The following is a 26,568-nucleotide window of genomic DNA, read 5'->3' on the forward strand; positions in this document are numbered from 1 at the left end:
AGGAGGGGCCGGGGGTGGCGAGAGAGCGGGGGAGGGTGGGAGGGAGAGAGTGAGACAGTGGAAGAGGAGGGGGGTGGTGGTGGGGAGAAAGACAGACAGGAACAAGGAAAAGAAAAGACAGCAGAAGGAGAAGGAAGAAAAGGAGGGGCAAAAGAACTTTTCAGACAAAATGGGAAAAAAGTTTTTTCTACTCTAGTTTTTGGTGAACGGTAAATATAGGAACACTACCCCGATTATTGACTTTCCAGAACATATTAAAACAATAATGCAAAGTTAGCTCCAGGTCTTGCTTAGAAAGTAGAAAAGTTAACATCGTGGCCTCTGTCAGATGCCTGTTCACAGTATTTCCCAGCACGGGGAAAGCAGCCCTTGTGCTAATCTCTGTGTTCTGAGAGCACTGACATAGCCGACTGTGGTCTTTTCCATATTCTGCCTTAAAATCATTTCAAAGCCTGCCATCCAGGAGGTTGATAATCAGTTGTTTACAAACTTGAAAGGGGCTCCCATGAAAGGATCACGGAGCTCGGTCTTTGGCAGGTTCGAGGGCCTCCTGGGGGGCAGCCCAGCCCAGCCCCATCCTGGCCTCGGTTTATGTCCACAGCTCCCTCGGGCCAGGTATCACTGGACCCCCATCCTGTGTGGATGGAGGCACAGAGAGGTCAGAATCCGAGTGGGCTGCGAAGACCCTGTTCTCCCCACCTCGTGGCTCTGCCCTCAGCAATGTAATCCTTCAGATATGCTGCAGCTTAGAAACACATGACCACGCTGCCTCCAATTTCCTGTGCTCTGCAGATACTTACCATCTCTTTTCTATCCTCTTGTCCCTTTTTCTCTGGAAGGCGCCGAGCTCAGGAGCAGCAGCCAGGAATGCCAGCAAATAGTCAAGGAGCCGCAGGAAGCTGTCTCCCCGGAGGCCGGGGAGAGCATCCAGGTAACGGAGATCATCCCCCCAGGCTGGTGCTGCTTGTGCCGTCGGGGTCAGGGGTGTTCCTGGCACTGGAGTCACTCCTGAGAAGGGAAAGGTCTCACTGGCGTTAAGATCTGGGGGACAAGGGCGGGGAGGAAACAGGCTGCGTGTTCGTAACAAATCAGCCTCTCAGCACCCTCAAGAATCCTGCTCAGGATGGAGCCCCATCCCTTCTCCCCCTGCCTTCTCACTCATCCCCTGGCTTCAGGAGGCTGATGTGGATAAAGCAGCTCGCTTAAAGGCGGTTAGAAAGCTCACCCTGTCCACAGACTCAAATGAGGCAGCATTTTCCTTCCTGCCCCACTGGGCCCTGCAGGCTCTAGAACCACCTGCCACAGCTCCCTGGATTGCTTCTGGCCCACTGGCCCAGCCTGGCTTCAGCAGGGGCCCCTCCTCACACCCTCCTGCTCTGTGAGTGCTGCCACCCTGACCTAAAGGGGGGCATACCCCCACTGAAGGAGGCCACAGTCAGCCATATAATAGAGGACATAGGATTTGGGGGATGGGCCCGGGGATCCAGCCATTGTTCCATCTCTGCCACCCTCTGACCACTGATGGTTCACAGAAATACAAACGCCCATATTGACTGGGCTCTGGGTCCTCACCTGCTCCTGCAGGACCCCAGGGCATGTCCCTTGTGTCCTCTGGAACCGGCCTTACCAAGGGGGCTGGGAGAATGAACGGGCTTACCTCTAGGCCACCGTTGGCGGCCTGGCCCTGCATCAGCACTGCGTGTGGCCAAGAGTCCCAGCACGCGTTTCACTGCATGGGCCCTTCTGCTTCTGGTCCTCCTGACTGTTCCGTCCACCCGAGGCCAGGACGGGGGCTGGTGCAGTGCCATTGCTTCTTGGACTCCAGCCCCCAGCTCTCTTTTTTTCTCCTTTCCAATCTTGGACAAAATAACATTCCCCCTGCCCATCAGCTCATGCAAAGAAGATCTTGGGAAGAAGAGGAGTCAGGGAACACCTTTATCTTAGCATTAGGCCACATGGCTCGTCCTGCTGCATTTTCACATTGTCTCTATGGAAAATGCCTTCTTATACCCCAAACCACAAAAGGACCCAACCTGTAGCTGGGTGGCTGTTGTATTTCGAGGGCTGATTTATTCTCTGCACAGAGGTTGGACGCTCACAATGGCCAGGCTCTCTGCTAGGTGCTGAGGGCGCTCGCGAGACCAAAACACAGTCACAACCTTCAGGAGGTGGTGCACGGTGGGAAGAGGAAAGCCTCCTAATTCAGTATGTGGAAATGAGGGTGGAAAACATCCCAGAAGAGGGCACGAGGGACACCTGAAGCTTTTAAAGAAGGTTGTTTGGCATGGACTAGATTGCGGGAAATGAAGCTGATGAATGGAATTAATAGAAAGAACTTAGCGCGAGGGATTTCTGCTTCTGGCAAAGATGGCTAGATTTACTTTCCTGCCTGAAAAAAACAAAAAAATGGCCAAAGCATATGAAATAAGTTTTTAAGACACTGCTCATCAGGTAACAAAGGAGAGTGATGCCTGGGAGGTGAGAAACAAGCCAGGTAAGCCCTCCAAACATCGTGGCCTCCTCCTTTGAGAGAGTCCCTGACCACGGCACAGGGCAGGAGGAACCACAGAAGCCAAGTGGTATGTCCATGGAGACTAAAGCCACTAAGTTTTGCAGGACAGAGTACCAGAGAGGAGAGAGCTGTACAGAGAGATGGTTGACACCAGCGAGGGTCACTCTTGGGTATTCAGCTGAGTACCGATGTGCACATGCACATCAGCCTGATCTTCAAAACTACTGAAGATCAGGCTGAGGAAAGAGCTTCCTAAAAGGCTTAGCATTAACAGTGCACGGTACTCATACAAGGCTGGGGGTAGTGCGTGTGCCATCAGCCAGACCACGGAGCCCTGTGACTCACAAGGCATTGGGAGAATGCACAGAAGGGTACTGCATCAGTAGCGAGGAATAATTAGCTCTGGAGAGAGCACTGCTCCAGTCCTATCTAACAAATCTTTAGAGCAAGATCCAAAAGCAACAAACTGCTTCCAAGTAATTTGAGTCCCAGAACAAAGTTCAAGAATATTTGTAGGAATACAAAATTATCCAGCACCCAAGTAGATTAAATCACAATGTTTGGAATTTTTTTTTCTTAAAGACATAATGCTTTTGCACACTTAATGTCCTACAGTATAGTATAACATAACTTTTATATGTACTGGGACACCAAAAATTCACATGACTTGCTTTATTGCAATATTCACTTTATTGTGGTGAATGAACCTGGAATATGAACCTGCAATACCTCCAACGTATGCCTGTAAAAACACCCCAAATAAACCTTCTAGAGATTAAAACTACAATTCATGAGATGAAAAATACACTGGAAGGATTAACCACAGATTAGACATTGCAGAGAAAGGGATTAGTGAAACAGAAATGAGAATTTAAAAAAAAAAAAATCAGTGTATCAGTGAGCTGTGGGATAACTTTAAGTACCTAATATGTGTGTAATTGGAATTCATAAAGAAGAGGAGAAAGAGGTTGGAACAGAAAAAAATATTTGAAAAAATAATGACTTAAAAATTCCAAATTTTATGAAAACAGTAAACCCACAGACACGAGCTCAACCAATAACAAGCACAAGACACATGAAGAAAACTATACCAAAGCCCATCATAATCAAATAGTGGAAAACCAGTCATAAAAAGAAAATCTTAAAAGTACCCAGAGGGAGAAAAAAAAAGGACAAGTTGGGAACAGAGGCCCAAAGATAAGGATGGCAGCAGATTTCTTGTTGGAAACAATGTGAGCAAAAAAGACGGTGGAGTCACATCTTTAAGGAACTGGAAGAAAATAAACTGTCAACCGAGAATTTTACACCCATTGAATATCTTTCAAAAATAAAAGTGAAATAAAGACTCTGCCTACACAGAAAAGGGGAAAGAATTCATTACCAGTAGACCCAACTACAAGAAATGTGAAAGGAAGTCCTTCGGAAAATGATGCCAGATGGAACTCTGGATCTACACAGAGGGCGATGAACACTGGAAATGGTAACTAAATGGGTAAATGTGTAAGATTTTGCTTTTATTATTTATATCTCTTTAAAAGATAGTTGACGGCCTAAATAAAATAAAAACAACATAGTGTGGAGCTTTCAACATGTGTAAAAACATCTGACAAGAACAGCACAAAGGCCAGAGGGCACAATGTAAGGACCCTATTTTAGGGTCCTTATACTACACCTGAAGTGATATTATATCACCTGAAGATAGACTTAAAGATGTATACTATAAACTAAAAGAACACGAAAGTTACAAATCAAATTCAGAAAGTTATATCTAATAAGCCTACAAAGAGGTGAAGTGGAATCATAAAAATATACAATGACTCCAAAAGAAGGCAAAAAGAGAGGAAAAGGGGGATAAAGAACAGATAGGACAGATAGAAAACAAACAGCAAGATAACAGACTTAAACCTAACCACATCACTAATTACACTAAATGTAAAATGGTCCAAATATCCCAATTAAAGAATGTATAAATCAGATATAGATTGGATTAAGGAGCAAAACAATTACATGTGAATTACAAAAAAAAAAATGCACCTTGAGTAGATACAATAGGTTCAAATGAAAAACATGCAAATAGATACATCATGGTAACACTAATCAAAAGAAAGCTGGAGTAGCTTTAGTCATTTCACAAAGTAGATTTCAGAAAAGGGAATATTACCAGGGATAACAAAGGTCAAGAGGACATAACAATCCTAAATATTTATGCACCTAATAGTAGAACTTCAAAACACATGAAGCAAAAATTGATAGAACTGCAAAGACAAATAAATAAATAAACAAACAACTATATTTGGAGATTTCAATATCCCTCCCTTAATCATTGATAGAACGAGAAGACAGTAAATCAGTAAGAATGTAGAAGATTTTAAGAATACTATTGACCAATTTGACCTAACTCTACCCAACAACGGCAGAATACACCTTCCCACATCCACATGGAATAGTTACCAAGTTAGATCATATTTCAAGCTAGAAAAGAAGTCTGAATAAATTTAAAAGGATTCAGGTCATCTAAAGTATGTTCATCCCCAACAAAAGACATCACAGGGAAATAAAACTTCAAATCAACAGCTCTCATAAACATCGATGGAAAAATTCAAATAAAACCTTTAATAAATTGAACCAATATATTAAAAGGACAATGTCATGATCAAGTAGGCTTTATTCTGAGAATGCAAGGTTGGTTTAACTTAGGAAAATCAATGTAATTCACCATATTAACATTCTAAAAAAGAGTACTTATATGTTTATCTCATAAATGCAGGAAAGGTATCTGAAAATTCACATTCATTCCTCATAAAAACTCTCAGAAAATTAGGAGTAGAAGAGAACTTCTTCAATTTGATAGAGGTTATCGTTGAAAAACCTATAGCTAACATCATCCTTGGTAAAAGACTGAGTGCTTTTCCGCCAAGGTCAGAAACAAGACAAGAATGTCAGTTCTCACCACTTCTATTCAGAATTATTCTGGCGGTTCAAGCCAGTGAAAAAAGACAAGAAAAGAATCAAAAGAATATACACAAAATTAACATGCAAAGTTCAATTTTATCTCTGTATAATGGCAATGAACAATCAGAAATTTAAATAACTACCATTTACAACAGTACAAATACACAGAATACTTAAATCTGACAAAAGATGTTGTCAGATTTAAGTATTTTGTGTATGCTAAAAACTACAAAACATTTCTGAGAGAAATGAAATAAGACCTAAATAAATGGAGAGATATCCCCTGTACATAATTTCGAGGACTCGATATTGTCAAGTTGTTGATTGATCAATGAAATACCAGTCAAAATTTCAGGAGGAATTTTTAGAGAAATTGAAAAAGTGATTTCAAAATTCATGAGGAAGTGGGAAGGACCTAGCACAAAGAAACTATGGAAAGAGAACAAGGTTGTAGGTCTAATGCTACTGACTTCAAGATTTATTATAAGGTTTTTGTAACTGAGACAGTGTGGTAATGATGTCAAGGTCAACAAATAGATGAACGGAACAGAATAGAAGATCCAGAAACAGATCTTTCTATTTATCTTTCTATTTATCTTTCTATTTCTAGATCTAGAAAGATCTAGATCTTTCTAGATACTCAGCATATACTCTACAGTGACAAAGAGCAGATCATTGTTTGCCTGTGGTTGGCAGAGTGGCCCCGGGTGGGAGGAAGAGCCATACAGAAACACAGAAGCTTTGGGGAGTGATGTATATGTTCATTATTTTTATCGTGGTGATATTTTTATAGGTACCTATAGGTCAAAACTTTTCAAAAGCTACACTTTAAATATATGCTGTTTACTGTATGTCAATTATACCTCAATAAAGCAGTTTTTAAAAAAGCCCTAGTGCATCTTTTAAGTTACACAGAAGAATAAGAATAAAGGAGGAATAACTAACATCTACAGAGAGTCAGAAGATGCTAAGCATCTCTCCATCCACCTGTCCTTATTTTATCCTCAGGACAACCTTATGAGGTAGGTGCTGCTCTTAGCCCCTTTGTACAGATGAGGAAACTGGGGGATCCCTCACTTTCCCAACGCCACATGCCCTGTAGGAAGGGAGGCCAGGATCTGACCCAGGCAGCTCATACAGAGCTCGAGCTCTGAACCACTGTGGGTGTTGATTTATTCTCATGTCTTGCCTTTGTCTTTTGCAGAGAAAAAGCACAGAAGAAGCTGCGATGGAGGAAGCTTTATCACCAGTCCAAAGTGGAAACACTAGTGAAGCGGAGGTAGGGCTTGCGAGGGCCCTTCAGGGGGCCAGTGAGGCTCACTCCTCTCCACCTGCGTCTTCGTGCGCTTTCCTCGCCAGGCCTCCCGCCTTCTTTCCCAGTTCAGAGCCGCCTCCTTACTCAGGACCTGCTCCACAAAGCCTCCCTCGGTGAACTCTCACTCCACTGTCATTAGACCTTTATTCTATATCCCTTGCACAGCTTGGTCCTAGAAGTTACACTTTCTACATCAATAATTTGCAACCATTTCAGTAAATAGAATCTTTCTGTTCTTCCCATTGTCTAGAGAGAAAACATTTTGGAGGGGCAAACGTCTGTAAGAGTTTTCTACTGCTCTATGTAGAGTACGTTCACGTACACACTTATGTGTCTGATGTGTCATTCACACGCATCTCTGGTTCCAGGAACTGCTTCCTCCTGTTACAGATTCAGGCCAAGGGGTGGTAGCATCTTCCACCAGCTGCCAGGAGCGGGACATGCTTCTGGAAGGCGTGGGCCCCAGGCGGGCACAGGTCCACTTTCCGAGCCTCATGTTGGCATGTGCTGCAGGTCCCCTACCAGCTCCTCTGGCACTGCTCACCCCTCAGCACCCTGAGAATGGGGGCTTCAGTATCTGCTCTTTCCCTGGGGCTGTTCCTGCAGGCAGGTCGCCACCTCCGGGGGCAGTTGGAGAATCAGCCCCCAGCTCCTCTGCCTTTTGGGTAGGACGGCTCCCAGGGGTGCTCTCCACATCTCCCCGAGGTCTTGGCGGGATTGACAAGTAACCCACTTGTTCATTGTGCCGCGTTGGGGTCCTTCTCTTCCCTCCTCACTCGCCCACTTGCCTCGCAGAATTTCCTGGCATCGCTCCCTGCGTGAACTTAGCTCCTTTTGCTTCTGGGGAACCCACGTTAGGGTGTCCACTCCTCGTGCCCCAGGGAGGAGGGAGCAGGGCACTCAGCAGAGGGGAACAATCTCTCTCCAGTATTTCTAAGAGGGTAGCCATTCCTTTAGGGACCCAAAGGAGGATGTGGAGGGGGTCAGGGTGGTCCATTCTGCATTAGATGCACTGGCATCCCAGAGGGTATCCGGGCCAACAAGGAGGATTGATTTCCCATGTTTATCTCCTCTCGCTTCTGGAAAAAACCACTGAAATAACTGTAAGGGAAGAATAAGGGCACAAATCCACACAGACAAGAAGACTGGGAGAGGAGATATTGGAACACAAGCACTTTAAAGGTGTTTAGAAAGACAGAAATCGATGGCGGGGTCTGCACTGGCTCTTCACAGCTGGGGAAGGTGGAGGCCGGGCACCGTGATGAGGAGAGATTCTCCACGTGTGCCCACAAAGAGCCCGGGCCCTGGGGCTTCTGCAGAAGGCAGGGCGAGGGCTCTGTGTGACAGTCTGCCAGGCGGTGTTGGGGACAATAGATTCCCTGCAGAGGACACTTAGCTTGTCAACTACCCCCCAAGTGAAAGGACCAGGTGATCGTTCTCTGAAGGGTCGAGCAGAAGCAGCTCCAAATCCAGTGCACGGTGCGAGGCTGTGTGATGGGGAAAAGACAGAGAATAGGCGGATCAGTGGGATTCTCCATTTCACATGGAGGAACCCCTGCCCTGTCCTCCCGCCCTGTTCTCCAAATACAGAAACCAGCGTAATAGTATTCAGAAATATAGAGGTAAAGGCCAAAAGAAAGGAAAAAGTTGAAAATGCTCGTCAGTGGGGGAGTAGGAGGCTCCTGACTTTCTTTATAACCTTTTAATGCTAATATTAGTTTACTTTTTACCATACGCACGCATTACTTCAATTTCAAAGAACTCCGAGAGGATCTCAGAGTGAATCATGTTCCTCTCACTGAGCTGTAACACCTCCTTCGATGAATGAGACCTGACAGGACTCAGCACTAACTCTCCAGGTGGCTCCGGGCAATTGGCTCCCGGGGCTCCCCCTCACTAGCAAACCACCTGAACAGTCCCAAGATCCAAAAATTCTTGTAGCACAAAATCACAAGGAAAACTGGGGACAGAGGTGTTTTGCTTATATGGAATTAATACGCATGTAGTAGTCCCATGCTCTAACCTCTATCCAGTGATGCAGTTAAAATATGGATCCTGTATCAAAGACCAACTGAGACCGTTCGTTTTCTGACCTTCGCGCGAGAACTTGTTTCCATCCTCAACAATTTTGAAATCTCACTAAGAACACCCCCTTCCTGGCTCGGGGTGGTTTGTTTCAGGTGAGGCAGTCGCATCTGTCCTGGGAACAGTGTCCTGTGGAGACAAGACAGCCACTAGCCCATTAAATGGTAGAAAATAAATAGGATTCCCAGTTCAGTTCCTCCTCTCTCCTTGCTGTAGGACACAGAAAAACTCAGTCAAGAGTACAGTGTGGATTACACGGATTACTGCATCAGCAACACGAGCTCAGCATCCATCTCTCTGCCCGAAGAGACCAGCAACTTCCGCCCCATCTACAAGGGCGCCTCCACTGCCTTCTGCATCCAGCTGTTTTGTATTGACGAGAAGCACGAAGCAAGGTAAGCGCTGGTCCCCAGTGTGTCTGCTGCGCGAAGACCTTCTCCTGGCCTTGGTGGCCCAACACTTGAATCTTGCAGAGCCAGGGGTTTCCAAGCCTGGCTGCCCATCCTCATTTCTGGGGAGTTTTTAAAAATCACATATTCCTGAGCCCCACTTCCAGACTCCAGCCCATAAAATTTGGGTCAGACCCACAGAACTGGGCTGCCCAGGGTCTGGAAAATCATCCCTTCCTTAGCCACATGCTGTTCCCCATTCTCTAGAGTTTGCATTTTGGGGGGACTTTGAGTTTAGGTTGCTGCTTGTCTGGAGTCTTTTAGTTGCAAGCAATAGAAAATCCAGCTGAAACTGGCTTTGGAAAAATGGAATAATTGCCTCACGTAAGAAAGGATAATCCAGTGGTGGGACCGATTTTCAATGTGGCTTGATCTAGGACTTACTAGATACCCCAGTCACAGGCCAGGCTTCTCACTCTACCCTCTACCCTATTCCTGAGCTGACGGCGGGGGGCCAGGCCAGGCCATGATGATGGCTTTGTCCCTTGCTTTGTGCTCCCCACTGAATTGGGGCTGGAGTCTCAATCTGAGAGGGGTGTTAGCGGGACACCCATCAACAATCCAGGGCAGCTGCCAGAGGTAGGAGGCCTGGTCCCGGGCAGACGAGGATTCCTGTCCCTCCAGAACAACCCCGTGTTCAGTGCTCGCTGCGCCCTGAAGTCTGGATTGGACCCCTGCCCTCGGTGCCTAGATTCCACAGCCCCTTTGGGATGCCCACATAGTCCACTATTCCGTCCACAGAACAATGTTGAAAAGGAAAGACTGGCCCATTTTGATAGACTGGAAGGTTCCAGAGTATCTTTAAGATGACCAAGAGCACCGCTGGACACTGCCATTTTAGAGGATGTATTTAATCACATTCCCGGTCTCCTAGCTTTCCTTAGAACCATGCTTTTCTTGGACTTTTTTCCTTTCAAGTTTTCGATTTCTTTGGAATTGAAATTCAATTGAAAGGTTGAAAAGGGAAATCTTTTTATTCTAATTATATTGTAGACATCTAAAAAGCCTGTAAACCCTTCTAGATCTGTCGTGTATATTTATTTTCCCCTGTGCATTCGGATAAGATTGTGCTTTTTGAATTTTCAAACAAAAATTTGATGACCCATTATGGTTCGCCTATAAATATACACCTGCAGCTGGTCAGAAAATCTTTTGCATATAAAAGAGAAAAAGATCAGAGTAGCTTATAATATGCCCATGTCTCCCCCGCAGCACCTCCTAAAAGGAAGGGAGGGATCGTGTCCACAGAATGACTATCTTGCTTTTTGAATGTGTAGAGATTTTTAATTGCTATAATAGTACTTTTGGTTCTAGAAAAACACTTCAATTTGAAGCTTATGCCTTCTGTAGCTGATTACTATTCAGTTAGACACAAATTCTGGTTACTGGTTGGCTAATCACTGCCTAAGCAGGGAGAGCCATAGGTCTCTAAATGTGCACTGATGCTGCATTTGCTTGCAGGTCAGTGACAGTTTTTACTGTCTTGTTTACAGGTCACTGGACTTTATGAATTTTGTTTTCAGTCTTTTTCCTGTAAGTACATGTTGAATTTTGAGTAATATAATTGATTTTATAAGCTAGAAAAATTATAAAATAGTAGGATGCCATATTCATTGTCCAAACATTTAATCTGCTATGAATGTTAAGGTTGGAACCCCTTCTCTGTTCTGAAAAAAAAGGTTGAATGACATGTCCTGAACTCTTAAAAGTAGAAAAGATTGTCATTTTCAATAATTTTTCAGCCATGCTGTTGTAATAGTTTTCTTTCAATGCATAATTTATTTTAGAGATTGCTTCTTCAGTGTCTTATTACAATCAAATCATGAATAGAATGCTGGTAGTACATGAAAATGTCAGGAATTACTCTAAAGTGAGTTAGACTGTTGTATTACTTTATAGTTTGCTTTGGCTCAAAGAATGCTGACACCATTAGATTGCTTTTCTGAGGGTAGGAAAGTGGGAACTTGCAGTTGATCTTCTGGTTGGTGTCGCCTGACACATGGGATTGACTTGACCCTCTACGGTTGGTTGGTGGATGGCCCCAGGCAGGCACACAAGTGCAAACAAGGTTCTCCATCTCAGGGTGTCCAGGCCACCTCCTCCACTTTTGTTTCACGGTCGTCAAGGGATAGAGATTCTGACCAACCTCTCATCACTTTATTGGAGGGAAGAAAGTGGGGCAAGAAGACAATTTAGGTTCCTTAATTGGATTTTTATGACTTTTTCCATGGCTGGTCTATCAGTTTAGTCAAGTCAACAACCGTGCTTCTTCAGTTAGCTAATTACAGGCAAATTATCTATTTTTTTATTTTTCCTCGATGTTCTTTATACCAAGGCTAAAAAACAAAATAGGTTTAATTCTGTTGCCTGAAAGCTATGTGATCATAGATTGTATTTCCTCATTTTGTTAAGATGATGAAGACTTGGCAATGATGTTTTCCATCGTAATTTTTTTGAATTAATGTTGAAGCTCATAAAACACTGTAGATGACCCTGAGGGAGGGTTTGCAAAGCCGGCTTCCCTCCGAGATGCCCCAAAGTAAATTCAGTAAGTTCAATTCATTCCTATTTTGAAGTCCATGCAGAGACAGATCTTCAGTATTATTACAAAAGCAATGCTGGCTTTAAGATAGTAAAAGGCATGTTTACTTTTTAATTAATTATTTCAGGATATGGGGAGACAGAAACAAAATACCCTCGTCACTTCATCCTTAATCCTTCCCATCCATGTTGAAGCAACTCATTACGTTCATTCTCTTTTATGGCTGAGTAGTATTCCATTGTGTATATATACCACATCTCCTTTATCCATTCATCTGTCAATGGACATTTTGGTTGTTTCTATGTCTTGGCTATTGTGAATAGTGCTGCGATGAACATTGAGGTGCATGTGTCTTTTTGAATTAGAGTTTTGTCCGGGTATATGTCCAGGAGTGGGATTGCTGGATCATATGGTAGGAATTACTCATTTCTCCCAGAGGAAGCCCCCCAGGGCTTGGCACTTAGTCCTTATTTTCAGCTTGAGTATTTCGACAACATGACTCGCAAGTTCCCCAGAAGGAGCTGTGTTATTTTGCTAGAAAGAAGGAAGATCAGGTGAAAGAGTGATTCACTCCTTTGGGTTGCACATGTGTCCCCAGGGTTTTGGATTCGCCCAGGCAAGGCCTTCACAGGGTTCAGGAGGAGGTGAGATGCCAAAGGGACAAACTAGCTCTGGGAAGAGCAAGCTGCTTCTGCAGGCACCGGGCAGAGGGTCACGGTGGACGTGAGGAGCACAGACAGTCCATGGCAGCACTGTCCCATAGACAACAAACTCTAAATGTTCCAGCAGCCACATTATAAAAAAAAAGTAAAAAGACACAGGTGAAATCAATTTTAATAATATATTTTACTTAATGCAATGTGTCCAAAATTTAATGATTTTAATATGTAATCAGTATGCAAAAGTATTAATGAGATCTTGTACATCCATTTTCTCAGTTTTTAAAATCCAATGTGTATTTTACATTTAGGGCACATCTCTATACAAGCACTAAATTGTCATCAGAAATCCTCACTCTGCTTCTAGATTTTGTAAAATTTACAGTTGAATGAGTAGATTCACATACCCAAATTGTTCTAACCATACATAAAACTTTTCCAATAACTGAACTGAGTATCAGTTTTTATTTTATTATTTTTTTCTTTTCCATTATGGTTTATTATAGGATATTGAATGTAGTTCCCTGTGCTATACAGTAGGACCTTGTTGTTTATCCATTCCATATGTAATAGTTTGCATCTACTAACCCCAAACTCCCTGTCCAACCTCCCCCCACACCCACTTCCCTGTGGCAACCATAAGCCTGTTCTCCATGTCTGTGAGTCTGTTTCTGTTTCGTACATAGGTTCATTTGTGTCACATTTTAGATTCCACGTATAAGTGATATCACTTGGTATTTGTCTTTCTCTTTTTGACTTACTTCGCGTAGTATGATAATATCTAGGTCCATCCATGTAGCTGCAAATGGCATTGTTTCATTCTTTTTTATGGCTGAGTAGTATTCCACTGTGTATATATACCATGTCTCCTTTATCCATTCATCTAATGGACATTTTGATTTTTTCTATGTCTTGGCTATTGTGAATAGTGCTGCAGTGAACATTGAGGTGCATGTGTCTTTTTGAATTAGAGTTTTGTCCGGGTATATGTCCAGGAGTGGGATTGCTGGATCATATGGTAGCTCTATGTTTAGTTTTTTGAGGAACCTCCATACTGTTCTCCATAGTGGCTGCACCAACTTACATTCCCACCAACAACGTAGGAGGGTTCCCAAGTATCAGTTTTGAAATGTAAATTTAATCAAATGAAATAAAATTAAAAATTCGGCTCCCCAGTCTCACTAGCCACATTCCAAATGCTCGGTGGCCAGACTCAGCTCCTGGCCAGCATATTGGACAGCGCAGTTACAGGTCAGGACACGCAGATCCCACTGCCCAGGTTAACTCGCCCTTAGATTTCATCACCCAAGTGGGACCGTGCCCTGATAAAATACACAGACATCCATTGATGTGTAATCACAGGACTTTAGAGCAGAAAAAGCCTGGAGCACCACATTCTCATCTCACAGAGGTGGGGACCACGGCTGGCGGCTGGTGCAGCATCACTTGGTAAACCCAGGGCCTTTGCCGTGACACTGAGCAGCCTCATCACTCCTGGATACAAGTGAATTTGCAAACGCAAACATCCTTAGTTTAAAACTCTACTTCTGGAAAAGAGCTGTGCTGAATGGGTCCTATGATTCACAATATTCCTTTATTCGGGTTTCAGTCAAACACAGATATTTTCTCCATATTCTGGAGCACAGGCTCTGGACGCGCAGGCTCAGCGGCCATGGCTCACGGGCCCAGCCGCTCTGCGGCATGTGGGATCTTCCCGGACCGGGGCACAAACCCGTGTCCCCTGCATTGGCAGGCGGACCCTCAACCACTGCGCCACCAGGGAAGCCCTTCTCCATATTCTTGCAATTGCTTATCCCCTGAATTTTCTGATTACTTTCCAAATGATAGGAATCTTTAACTTGAATACCATCTCCTTTACACATTTTACTCCTATTTAGTGTTTTATGGCAGGAATTTGTTTAGTGATAAATGATTTTTATCTCGTCTCCAATCATGCCAGGACAAGAACTTCTGCATCATTTCTCTGCCACATCTCACCCCTGAGTTTGTCCTCATACAGAACTTCGTGAAGATTGTCCCCTTCAACAACTGCACCCTGGACCAGGACCTCTACGTCTTCCATCGGGCAGGATTGCTCAAGTAAGCAGATGTGCGTTTGGCCAAAAGATAGTCCATGAAGTTAAAAAAAGAGAATGGAACAGGAGCTCCGTGACATTTTAATTTAATGATTTATTTTTAAAATTGTCTTATTGGCGGAGGACTTGATCAAGTGATTTTAACCAGTCCATTTAGGGGAAGAGTCATGGTGAAAGTTGCTGGTCCAGTCAGATATTAGAGCATAATCTAACTCCAAAATAGTCAAAACAATAGCCATGTTGACATTTCTATGGCTGGAACAAGGCAACACAAGAAAGAGTTCCACCGCAGACCCCAAAAGAGTAAGAATTGAACGTGTGTCTGTGTGTAAAGGTATTATAGACTGATGTATATGATGGCATTTGTGTTACAGTGAGAAAAGGAAGGATTATTTTGTAAATGGTGGGACAAAATAAAGATAGAAATGTTCTTCATACTCTACAGTAAAATAGATTCCCAAGTGATTGAAGAGTTAAATGTAGATATTGCAATAGTTAAAAATTAGAAACTGTTACCTACAGTGCTAGGTTCTGGGCCAGATTCTGAGAATACAGCAGTGAACAGCCTACTGGTTGTCCCACATCCTTTCAAAGCTTATAAACACTCCTGTAAAAGTAAACTGCATCTATGATGGGTGTACCAGCAGTGGGTCTGTGGGACTATGGAGACGTATCATTGGGAGATTCGGCCCAGTCAGAGGAAGCTTTCCTGAGGAAGAACGCTGAGTTCTAGACAAGGAGTGTGAGTGAAGATTGAACTTGATTGTGCCTCAGGATGGGGAAGGTCTTTTTAGAACATGGAAGAAAAAAATTAAGATTTTTTTTTTTTTTTTTACTATATGAAATTTCAGAACCACTCTAATTTAATTAAAATGCAGCTGACTAATGGAAGGATATTTTTAACAAATATAACAGACACAAGGTTGGTATATTTTATATATAAAGAGCTTTAATAAATCAATTAGAAGACTATTTAACACCAAAATAGAAAAACTAACCCCCCCACACAAATGGCCAGACTGTTTGCATATGAAAGAAGCAAAAAATCAATGGATATTAAAAAATCTTCAAACTTATTGCTGATAAGGGAAAAGAAACAAAAGCAAGAATGAGACATCATTTTTTGTCAGTTGCCGAGAATTAGAATATAGAAGCGTTCAATTCTAATGAGAAAAATGTAACTCTTGTCAGAATGTAAATAGACATAAAATTTCAAAGTGCAATTTGGCCAGAACATTAAGGTAGTTTATATTTTTTCACTCTTTACTTCCAGTCCTAGAAACATATCCTAGGAAACTTGTTGCAGAGATGCAAACAAAAATTTACATCTGAGGATTAAAGAACATTGGAAATACTCTAAACATCCAGTAGTAAAGAGAATGTTTAAATACTTTATGGTACCTATAGGAAGTAACCTATAACTATGCTTACAGTTCATTTTAAGAATATCTAATGATTAGAAAATGCTCAGAATGTGATGTTAGGGTAGAAAACCTATCAAATAAAACAGGATTTAAATATGACCAAAATTTCTAAAGAAGGAAAAAATGCATGAACAAAGTAGACTAAAAGGACACGTGCAGATGTAGTTCATGCCGCCCAGGCCCCCTCGTTCAGGACTAATTTCGCACCTGCGGGGTGTGTGGACGCCACCAGCTCAAAGCTGGGTCTCCTGCCGAGGAGACTGCCCTGGACAGAAGAGAGGGCTTTGCCCAAGGTCCGCCCTCCCGAGGGCAGCCTGCATCCAGCAACTAGTCTGTGTGTGTGGAGACGGGGGAGGGACACCTCTGAAGGGTCTTCCCAGAGCCAGGACGCCCCGAGGTGTCAGCTGGGCATTTGTTGTGACCCCGTGGCTTGCAGTCCGTCTTCACCTCTACCCCGACCTGCCCTGCCCCTTCCCATAGGTGTGGAGGGTCCCAGGAGCCACCCTCATCACCCCCAACCTGCAGATCTCTGTGTGAGGCTGCCTCCTGGGGAACACGGCCAGCGGTGCTAGAGATGGCCCGTGGTTGCCTCGGGGTGGTAGGAGGACTGTCATGGGTGATTTTTAATTTCCTTTCTCACATTGCCTAAATTTTGGAATTTTCCTATACCAACCTTGGATATATCAAGTGGTTGAAACCCATCAAATAGGCTTAAGTAACTGGAGAATTTATTACTACACAGAACCAAGGGAAGACTCCGAGGGCAATTCAGGTTCCATACGTGGATTATTAGCCCTGTTGGATCTATCTCTTCCGAGTTGACCCCTTCTCAGACACAGTGGTTGCTGGATGAGTGAGGTAGCTCCAGACCCTTTATCACTTAAGTCCACCAGGTGAAGAGTGGAGGGGATGCTTCTGTTCAGAAGCCCCAACACAGAAGTCTTACTGCATCTCAGTGGCTCAGATTGGCCCTCTGCTGGCTGACTTTGAACCCATCACCGGGTCAGAGGCTGCTGGTTGGCATCCTTGGGTCTGGTCCCAAAGCTCAGGGCTGGGTGGGGGAGGGGTGCATCACCTATACAAATGTGGAGGCTTTTCTGGAGAAATGGGCAATGGAGCTGCTCCCCACACTTCCATCTTGCGATAGGACCAACTCGATCAATAGAAAGTGAACAGTAGATCTATTACAGGAACAATGTCAATACCGTCCATTTTCTATAATTTAACTTTTTCAAGCTGTCTTATTCACATAGTCTCATTCTTACAAAATATTATGGAGCTCATCAAACTGTGCACTTCAAATGGGTATATTTAATTGTATGTAAATTATGCCTCAGTAAAGCTGCTACAAAATCTTGTGACAAAGGGATTGGTAGAGTAATTTCAGAGAGCTTTCTCTATAATTGATATATTAGCCTTTTAAGTGAAACTTTGAGGAACATTCTAAATGATCACTTTATAATTGGGGAATGGTTAAATGAATTTTGGCATATTCATTCAGTACATTATTATGCAGATTTTGAAAAAATAAAAACAGATCTATATCATACTGTATGGAATGATAGCTGGGATGGTGAGAAAAGCAAGGGTCAGATGATAATAGTAATAATCGTAATGACAGCTTACATTTATGGAAGGTTTGTAGTGTTTCAAGGACTTTCTTAATCACTTTCCGTGTGTCTTTACGCAGTGACCTTATTAGCTAGATACCATTATTATTACCCCCATCTTACAGGTAAGGAAACTGAGACACAGAGAGGTTAAGTAACTAGTCCAAAATGCACACAGCAGAAAGTAGCAAAGCTGGAACTGGAACGAATGCAGCCGGCTTCCAGAGCCAACTCATAACTGCCTCACGTATTGCTTCCTATGCTGTGTTTTCAGCGTAAAGCTGTTGTAGCAGAGAGACCCTAAAGCACAGTGGCTTGAGCCAGAGGACAGTTCCGCCTCTACCACACAGGAGCAGGTGGTCTAAGGAGAGTCGTGGCTTTTCCCCACGAAGCTGTTCAGGGACCCAGTTACTTCTCTCATTGCTCCTCCATCTCATAGAGCAAGGGTCTCACCTACTGTCTGTGTGGAGAGTCAGGGGTCTGCGAATTTGGATGGGAAGAAAAATTACATCTTTCTGTTACTAACCTCTGATTGAAGTTTGACGTGTCCTTCCACTGTGAATGGAGGCAACAAACCTCAGACGTGTCAGCGAAGCCGTGACTTTGTAGCCCGTGGAAGTCACGGATATTCTCCTATCACCTTACGGTTGTCGCAGATGTCTCAAAATATGGATGCTCATCGTACTTTGAAATTTCAGTAAATTTATTCTCAACCAAAACTTGTTACTTGATGCATTAATGAGGAGGCACAGATATTAGCAAAACACACATTTTTAAAAACATTTTGATAGCTCTACTTGATATAATTTGTTGTCTTTGATTTTACACATTGAAAAGCATCAGTCTGAGAAGGGGTCCTGAGCATCCCCAGACTGTCAGAGGGGCCCATGGGGCACACAATTGTTAGACCGTCGTCAGAGTGAGCTCTTTTCCTCTTGGTGCTGTGAGCCGGCTTAGGGCACCGTAGTCACATTTTAGCCACGGGGAAGGGTGCAAAGAGAAAGGGAGGGGAAGACTGTCCTCTTACGGAAGTTACATCACTTCTCGTCACAGTCTGTGCTCGGGAAGTTGGTTGCATGGCCCTGCCGAGCCGCGGGGGAGGCCAGGGGACAAGTTGCTAGAGGGTCAGATGTGCGCCCGGCAAAAACTCAGTTGACTCAGTTATTAAAAGGGAGAAGGCGAGAGGGAAACTGGGGGACCATCGTATCTAGTTTTTATCTTGCATATGTAAAGATGTTCTAGAAGGGTCCACGGGACTTTATTAACCTTTTGCGCTTCTGAGGAGCAGGACAGAGACGTGAGGGGTGTAGATGGCGACGTACTCTTTGCTTTATGTCTGTCGGTTCCGTTTGATTTTTTTCATTAATAAACTTTATTTTTTAGAGCAGTTTTAGGCTCACAGCACAACTGAGCAGAAAGTGCAGAGGGTTCTTACAGACCCCTTCCCCAGTCCCCCCACAGACTCTCCCACAGTTAACATCCCACACCAGAGCTACACCATTTGTGCCATCAAGGAACCTACAGGGACTCACCATTATCAACCGGAGTCCACAGTTTACATGAGGGCTTACTCTTCTGTTGTACACTCTCTGGGTCTGGACAAATGTGCAATGACGTAGCCACCACCATACTATCATACAGAATGGTTTCTAAAAATGCCCTCTGCTCCCCCTATCCATCCCTCTCTCCTTCCCCACAGCCTCTGGCAACCACTGGTCTTTCTCCTGTCCCCATAGTTTTGCCTTTTCTAGAATGTCATAGTTGGAATCCTACAGTACGTGGCCTTTACAGATTGGCTTCTTTCAGTTAGTAATGAATATTTTAATGTTCCTCCATGTCTCTTTGTGGCTTGATAGCTTATTTCTTTTTAGCCCTGAATAATATTGCATTGTCTGGATGGACTACATTTTATTTATCCAGTCACCTACTGAAGGACAGCTTGGTTGCTTCCAAGTTTTGGCAATTATGAATTTCAGCAATTATGAATCTATGTGCAGGTTTTTGTATGGGCGTAGGTTTTCAGCTCATTTGGGTATATACCAAAGAGCACAACTTTAGATTGTATGGTAAGAATACTGAGTTTTGTAAGAAACTGTCTCACTGTCTTCCAAAGTCCTCCACCATTTTGCATTCCCGCCAGCAACGAAGGAGAGTTCCTGTTTCCTCACATCCTCGCCAGCATTTGTCAGTGTTTTGAATTTTTGCCATTCTCATAGGTGGGTAGTGGTATCTTGTTTTAATTCGTGTTTCCGTACTGACTTATGGTGTTGAGCATCTTTTCATTTGCTATTTGCCATGTGTATGTCTACTTTGGAGAGGTGTCTGTTCATATCTTCTGCCCTTTCTTAAGATTGGGTTGTTCATTTATGTTTGATTTTTAAAAACTTATGAGCATGCATTACTTCCATAATAGAAAGTGTAGTTAATTTTTAATCACTGAGATTTTAAATTTTGCTCTGACTCAGGTGAAACTTTCATTAGAATGTTCTTTATGCTCTCTGCATTCTTACATAGAGTGTATTGGTGGCATTTTCTTACGACTTGGGCTTCTCTTTATGAATGAATACACGCTGATGAGAGCAACCAGATGACAGGGGATCAGGGTCGGGCCATGGGTCTGCCTGAGGTAGTGGTCTTGTTCTTAGTGGCTTAATTACTTAATTCACAGTCATGTTCTTTTCTTGTACACTCTCTCTCTTATTTACTATGTACGTGTATTGCTTTTATTAACAATTAATTTTAAGTTTTTAAAACGATGAGACTTTCAACACTTGTCTGGAAATTAGTCCTGGTTGCAGCATGGCCCTAGTTTTTCTTTGCAACCATTTGCAGTGTCAGCTTCGTTTTTGTTTTGTTTTAATCACTTACATATAAAGTTGGAGCAAATCATGTACATCTGGTTTCTTTTCTGAAAAATTAAAGACTTACAAACCGAAGTAGTTTCTGTGCCTTTAGAAGATCATGACCTTTGTCACCATTCCCATCTGAACCCTCATTGGGAGCTTTCCTTTGTTGCTGTGAGTTTTGTCGCCAGCCCAGTGACAACTGCACACCCGGTTCTCAGCGTGTCCAGTCTTTGCACTTTGCACTTTTACTCTTGTTCCTGTCTCTCTTGTGGCCATGGCAGCAGGTCACTGTTCTCTAGAGCAAGCTTAGATTTCTAATTCTTTAAGTTCTAAACACAAAGAGCTTTACAAATGTTAGGAATGGTAGTTTTGCCTGTAGGATCGTTCAGCTCATAAAGGGAACACGATATCAGAACCGGCTTCTTCCCTATGCTCTTTTTTTTTTTTTTTGAAAATCTATAAAAATTATTATTATTTTTAACATCTTTATTAGAGTATAATTGCTTTACAATGGTGTGTTAATTTCTGCTTTATAACAAAGTGAATCAGTTATACATATACATATATCCCCATATCTCTTCCCTCTTGCGTCTCCCTCCCTCCCACCCTCCCTATCCCATCCCTCTAGGTGGTCACAAAGCACCGAGCTGATCTCCCTGTGCTATGCGGCTGCTTCCCACTAGCTATCTATTTTACATTTGGTAGTGTATATATGTCCATGCCACTCTCTCACTTTGTCCCTGCTTACACTTCCCCCTCCCGATATCCTCAAGTCCATAAGTCCATTCTCTAGCAGGTCTGCGTCTTTATTCCCGTCTTACCCCTAGGTTCTTCATGATGTTTTGTTTTTTGTTTTTTGTTTTTTTCTAGATTCCATATATATGTGTTAGCATACGGTATTTGTTTTTCTCTCTCTGACTTACTTCACTCTGTAAGACAGACTCTAGGTCCATCCACCTCACTACAAATAACTCAATTTCGTTTCCTATTATGGCTGAGTAATATTCCATTGTATATATGTACCACATCTTCTTTATCCGTTCATCTGTTGATGGACACTTAGGTTGCTTCCATGTCCTGGCTATTGTAAATAGAGCTGCAATGAACATTTTGGTACATGACTCTTTTTGAATTATGGTTTTCTCAGGGTATAGGCCCAGTAGTGGGATTGCTGGGTCGTATGGTAGTTCTATTTTTAGATTTTTAAGGAACCTCCATACTGTTGTCCATAATGGCTGTATCAATTTACATTCCCACCAACAGTGCAAGAGGGTTCCCTTTTCTCCACACCCTGTCCAAGCATTTATTGTTTGTAGATTTTTTGATGATGGCCATTCTGACCAGTGTGAGATGATATCTCAATGTAGTTTTGATTTGCATTTCTCTAACGATTAATGATGCTAAGAATTCTTTCATGTGTTTGTTGGCAATCTGTATATCTTCTTTGGAGAAATGTCTGTTTAGGTCTTCTGCCCATTTTTGGATAGGGTTGTTTGTTTTTTTGATGTGAAGCTGCATGGAGCTGCTTGTAAATTTTGGAGATTAATCCTTTGTCAGTTGCTTCATTTGCAAATATTTTCTCCCATTCTGAGGGTTGTCTTTTCATCTTGCTTATGGTTTCGTTTGCTGTGCAAAAGCTTTTAAGTTTCATTAGGTCCCATCTGTTTATTTTTGTTTTTATTTACGTTTCTCTAGGACGTGGGTCAAAAAGGATCTTGCTGTGATTTATATCATAGAGTGTTCTGCCTATGTTTTCCTCTAAGCGTTTGATAGTGTCTGGCCTTATATTTAGGTCTTTAATCCATTAATTTCATTTTTTTACACATAGCTGTCCAGTTTTCCTGGTACCACTTATTGAAGAGACTGTCTTTTCTCCATTGTATATTCTTGTCTCCTTTATCAAAGATAAGGTGACCATATGTGTGTGGGTTTATCTCTGGGCTTTCTATCTTGTTCCATTGATCTATATTTCTGTTTTTGTGCCAGTACCATACTGTCTTGATTACTGTAGCTTTGTAGTATAGTCTGAAGTCAGGGAACCTGATTCCTCCAGCTCGGTTTTTCCTCCTCAAGATTGCTTTGGCTGTTTGGGGTCTTTTGTGTTTCCATACAATTGTGAAATTTTTTGTTCTAGTTCTGTGAAAAATGCCAGTGGTAGTTTGATACGGATTGCATTGCATCTGTAGATTGCTTTGGGTAGTACAGTCATTTTCACAATGTTGATTCTTCCAATCCAAGAACATGGTGTATCTCTCCATCTATTTGTATCATCTTTAATTTCTTTCTTCAGTGTCTTATAATTTTCTGCATACAGGTCTTTTGTCTCCTTAGGTAGGTTTATTCCTAGATATTTTATTCTTTTTGTTGCAATGGTAAATGGGAGTGTTTTCTTTATTTCACATTCATATTTTTCATCATTAGTGTATAGGGATGCAAGAGATTTCTGTGCATTAATTTTGTATCCTGCTACTTTACCAAATTCATTGATTAGCTCTAGTAGTTTTCTGGCATCTTTAGGATTCTCTATGTATAGTATCATGTCATCTGCAAACAGTGACAGCTTTACTTCTTCTTTTCTGCTTTGGATTCCTTTTATTTCTTTTTCTTCTCTGATTGCTGTGGCTAAAACTTTCAAAACTATGTTGAATAATAGTGGTGAGGGTGGGCAACCTTGTCTTGTTCCTGATCTTAGTGGAAATGGTTTCACTTTATCACCACTGAGGACGATGTTGGCTTTGGGTTTGTCATATATGGCCTTTATTATGTTGAGGCAAGTTCCCTCTATGCCTACTTTCTGGAGGGTTTTTATCATAAATGGGTGTTGAATTTTGTCGAAAGCTTTCTCTGCATCTATTGAGATGATCATATGGTTTTTCTTCTTCAATTTGTTAATATGGTGTATCACATTGATTGATTTGCGTATATTGAAGAATCCTTGCATATCCTGGGATAAACCCCACTTGATCATGGTGTATGATCCTTTTAATGTGCTGTTGGATTCTGTTTGCTAGTATTTTGTTGAGGATTTTTGCATCCTTGTTCATCACTGATATTGGCCTGTAGTTTTCTTTCTTTGTGACATCTTTGTCTGGTTTTGGTATCAGGGTGATGATGGCCTTGTAGAATGAGTTTGGGAGTGTTCCTCCCTCTGCTATACTTTGGAAGAGTTTGAGAAGGATGGGTGTTAGCTCTTCTCTAAATGTTTGATAGAATTCTCCTGTGAAGCCATCTGGTCCTGGGCTTTTGTTTGTTGGAAGATTTTTAATCCCAGTTTCAATTTCAGTGCTTGTGATTGGTCTGTTCATATTTTCTATTTCTTCCTGGTTCAGTGTCAGAAGGTTGTGTATTTCTAAGAATTTGTCCATTTCTTCCAGGTTGTCCATTTTATTGGCATATAGCTGCTTGTAGTAATCTCTCATGATCCTTTGTATTTCTGCAGTGTCAGTTGTTACTTCTCCTTTTTCATTACTAATTCTATTGATTTGAGTCTTCTCCCTTTTTTTTCTTGTTGAGTCTGGCTAATGGTTTATCAATTTTTGTTTATCTTCTCAGAAAACCAGCTTTTAGTTTTATTGATCTTTGCTATCGTTTCCTTCATTTCTTTTTCATTTATTTCTGATCTGATCTTTATGATTTCTTTCCTTCTGCTAACTTTGGGGTATTTTTGTTCTTCTTTCTCTATTGCTTTAGGTGTAAGGTTAGGTTGTTTATTTGAGATGTTTCTTGTTTCTTAAGGTAGGATTGTAGTACTATAAACTTCCCTCTTAGTACTGCTTTTGCTGCATCCCATAGATTTTGGGTCGTCGTGTTTTCATTGTCATTTGTTTCTAGGTATTTTTAAATTTCCTCTTTACTTTCTTCAGTGATCTCTTGGTTATTAAGTAGTGTATTGTTTAGCCTCCATGTGTTTGTATTTCTTACAGATATTTTCCTGTAATTGATATCTAGTCTCATAGCGTTGTGGTTGGAATAGATATTTGATACGATTTCAATTTTCCTAAATTTACCAAGGCTTGATTTGTGACCCAAGATATGATCTATCTTGGAGAATGTTCCATGAGCACTTGAGAAGAATGTGTATTCTGTTGTTTTTGAATGGAATGTCCTATAAATATCAGTTAAGTCCATCTTATTTAATGTATCATTTAAAGCTTTTGTTTCCTTATTTATTTTCATTTTGGATGATCTGTCCATTGGTGAAAGTGTGGTGTTAAAGTCCCCTTCTATGATTGTGTTACTGTCGATTGTGTTACAGCCCCTTTTATGGCTGTTAGTATTTGCCTTATGTATTGAGGTGCTCCTATGTTGGGTGCATAAATATTTACAATTGTTATATCTTCTTCTTGGATCGATCCCTTGATCATCATGCAGTGTCCTTCTTTGTCTCTTGTAATAGTCTTTGTTTTAAAGTCTATTTTGTCTGATATGAGTATTGCTACTCCAGCTTTCTTTTGATTTCCATTTGCATGGAATATCTTTTTCCATCCCCTCACTTTCAGTCTGTATGTGTCCCTAGGTCTGAGGTGGGTCTCTTTTAGACAGCATATATACGGGTCTTGTTTTTGTATCCATTCAGCCAGTCTATGTCTGTTGGTTGGAGCATTTAATCCATTTACATTTAAGGTAATTATCAATATGTATGTTCCTATTACCGTTTTCTTAATTGTTTTGGGTTTGTTATTGTAGGTCTTTTCCTTCTCTTGTGTTTCCTACCTAGAGAAGTTCCTTTAGCATTTTTTGTAAAGCTGGTTTGGTGGTGCTGAACTCTCTCAGCTTGTGCTTGTCTGTAAAGGTTTTAATTTCTCCATCAAATGTGAATGAGATCCTTGCTGGGTAGCGTAATCTTGGTCGTAGGTTTTTCTCCTTCATCTCTCTAAATATGTCCTGCCACCCCCTTCTGGCTTGCAGAGTTTCTGCTGAAAGATCAGCTGTTAACCTTATGGGGATTCCCTTGTATGTTGTTGTTTTTCCCTTGCATGTTGTTGTTTTTCCCTTGCTGCTTTTAATATTTTTCTTTGTATTTAATTTTTGATAGTTTGACTAATATGTGTCCTGGCATGTTTCTCCTTGGATTTATCCTGTATGGGACTTTCTGTGCTTCCTGAACTTGATTAACTATTTCCTTTCCCATATTAGGGAAGTTTTCAACTATAATCTCTTCAAATATTTTCTCAGTCCCTTTCTTTTTCTCTTTTTCTTCTGGGACCCCTATAATTCGAATGTTGGTGTGTTTAATGTTGTCCCAGCGGTCTCTTAGACTGTCCTCAATTCTTCTCATTCTTTTTTCTTTATTCTGCTCTGCAGTAGTTATTTCCACTATTTTATCTTCCAGGTCACTTATCCGTTCTTCTGCCTCAGTTATTCTGCTATTGATCCCTTCTAGAGAATTTTTAATTTCATTTATTGTGTTGTTCATCACTGTTCGTTTGCTCTTTAGTTCTTCTAGGTCCTTGTTAAACGTTTCTTGTGTTTTCTCCATTCTATTTCCAAGATTTTGGATTATCTTTATTATCATTATTCTGAATTCCTTTTTCAGGTAGACTGCCTATTTCCTCTTCATTTGTTAGGTCTGGTGGGTTTTTACCTTGCTCCTTCATCTGCTGTGTGTTTCTCTGTCTTCTCATTTTGCTTAACCTACTGTGTTTGGGGTCTCCTTTTCGCAGGCTGCAGGTTCGTAGTTCCTGTTGTTTTTGGTGTCTGTCCCCAGTGGCTAAGGTTAGTTCAGTGGGTTGTGTAGGCTTCCTGGTGGAGGGGACTAGTGCCTGTGTTCTGGTGGATGAAGCTGGATCTTGTCTTTCTGGTGGGCAGGTCCACGTCTGGTGGTGTGTTTTGGGGTGTCTGTGGCCTTATTGTGATTTTAGGCAGACTCTCTGCTAATGGATGGGATTGTGCTCCTGTCTTGCTAGTTGTTTGGCATAGGGTGTCCTGCACTGTAGCTTGCTGGTCATTGAGTGGAGCTGGGTCTTGACGTTGAGGTGAGATCTCTGGGAGATTTTCACCGTTTGATATTACGTAGAGCTGGGAGATCTCTTGTGCACCAGTGTCCTGAACTTGGCTCTCCCACCTCAGAGGCACAGC

At 42.1% G+C, this 26,568-nt stretch overlaps 1 protein-coding gene across 1 annotated transcript in view; it reads left to right on the forward strand.

The window, feature by feature from the left end:
- Positions 1-26,568, forward strand: part of CFAP61 (cilia and flagella associated protein 61) — a 115,635-nt gene that overhangs the window by 68,338 nt on the left and 20,729 nt on the right. The window contains exons 9-13 of the mRNA XM_089896512.1: positions 840-931; positions 6,669-6,743; positions 9,081-9,259; positions 10,807-10,846; positions 14,475-14,614. Coding sequence (XP_089752638.1) covers positions 840-931; positions 6,669-6,743; positions 9,081-9,259; positions 10,807-10,846; positions 14,475-14,614 — 526 coding nt within the window. The remainder of the gene's footprint in view (positions 1-839; positions 932-6,668; positions 6,744-9,080; positions 9,260-10,806; positions 10,847-14,474; positions 14,615-26,568) is intronic.

This window comes from Delphinapterus leucas, chromosome 15 (genome assembly GCF_059928025.1).
Source record: "Delphinapterus leucas isolate spDelLeu-1000000601 "Yukka" chromosome 15, BTC_Dleu_Yukka2, whole genome shotgun sequence".
In the NCBI taxonomy this organism is placed as follows: Eukaryota; Metazoa; Chordata; class Mammalia; order Artiodactyla; family Monodontidae; genus Delphinapterus; species Delphinapterus leucas.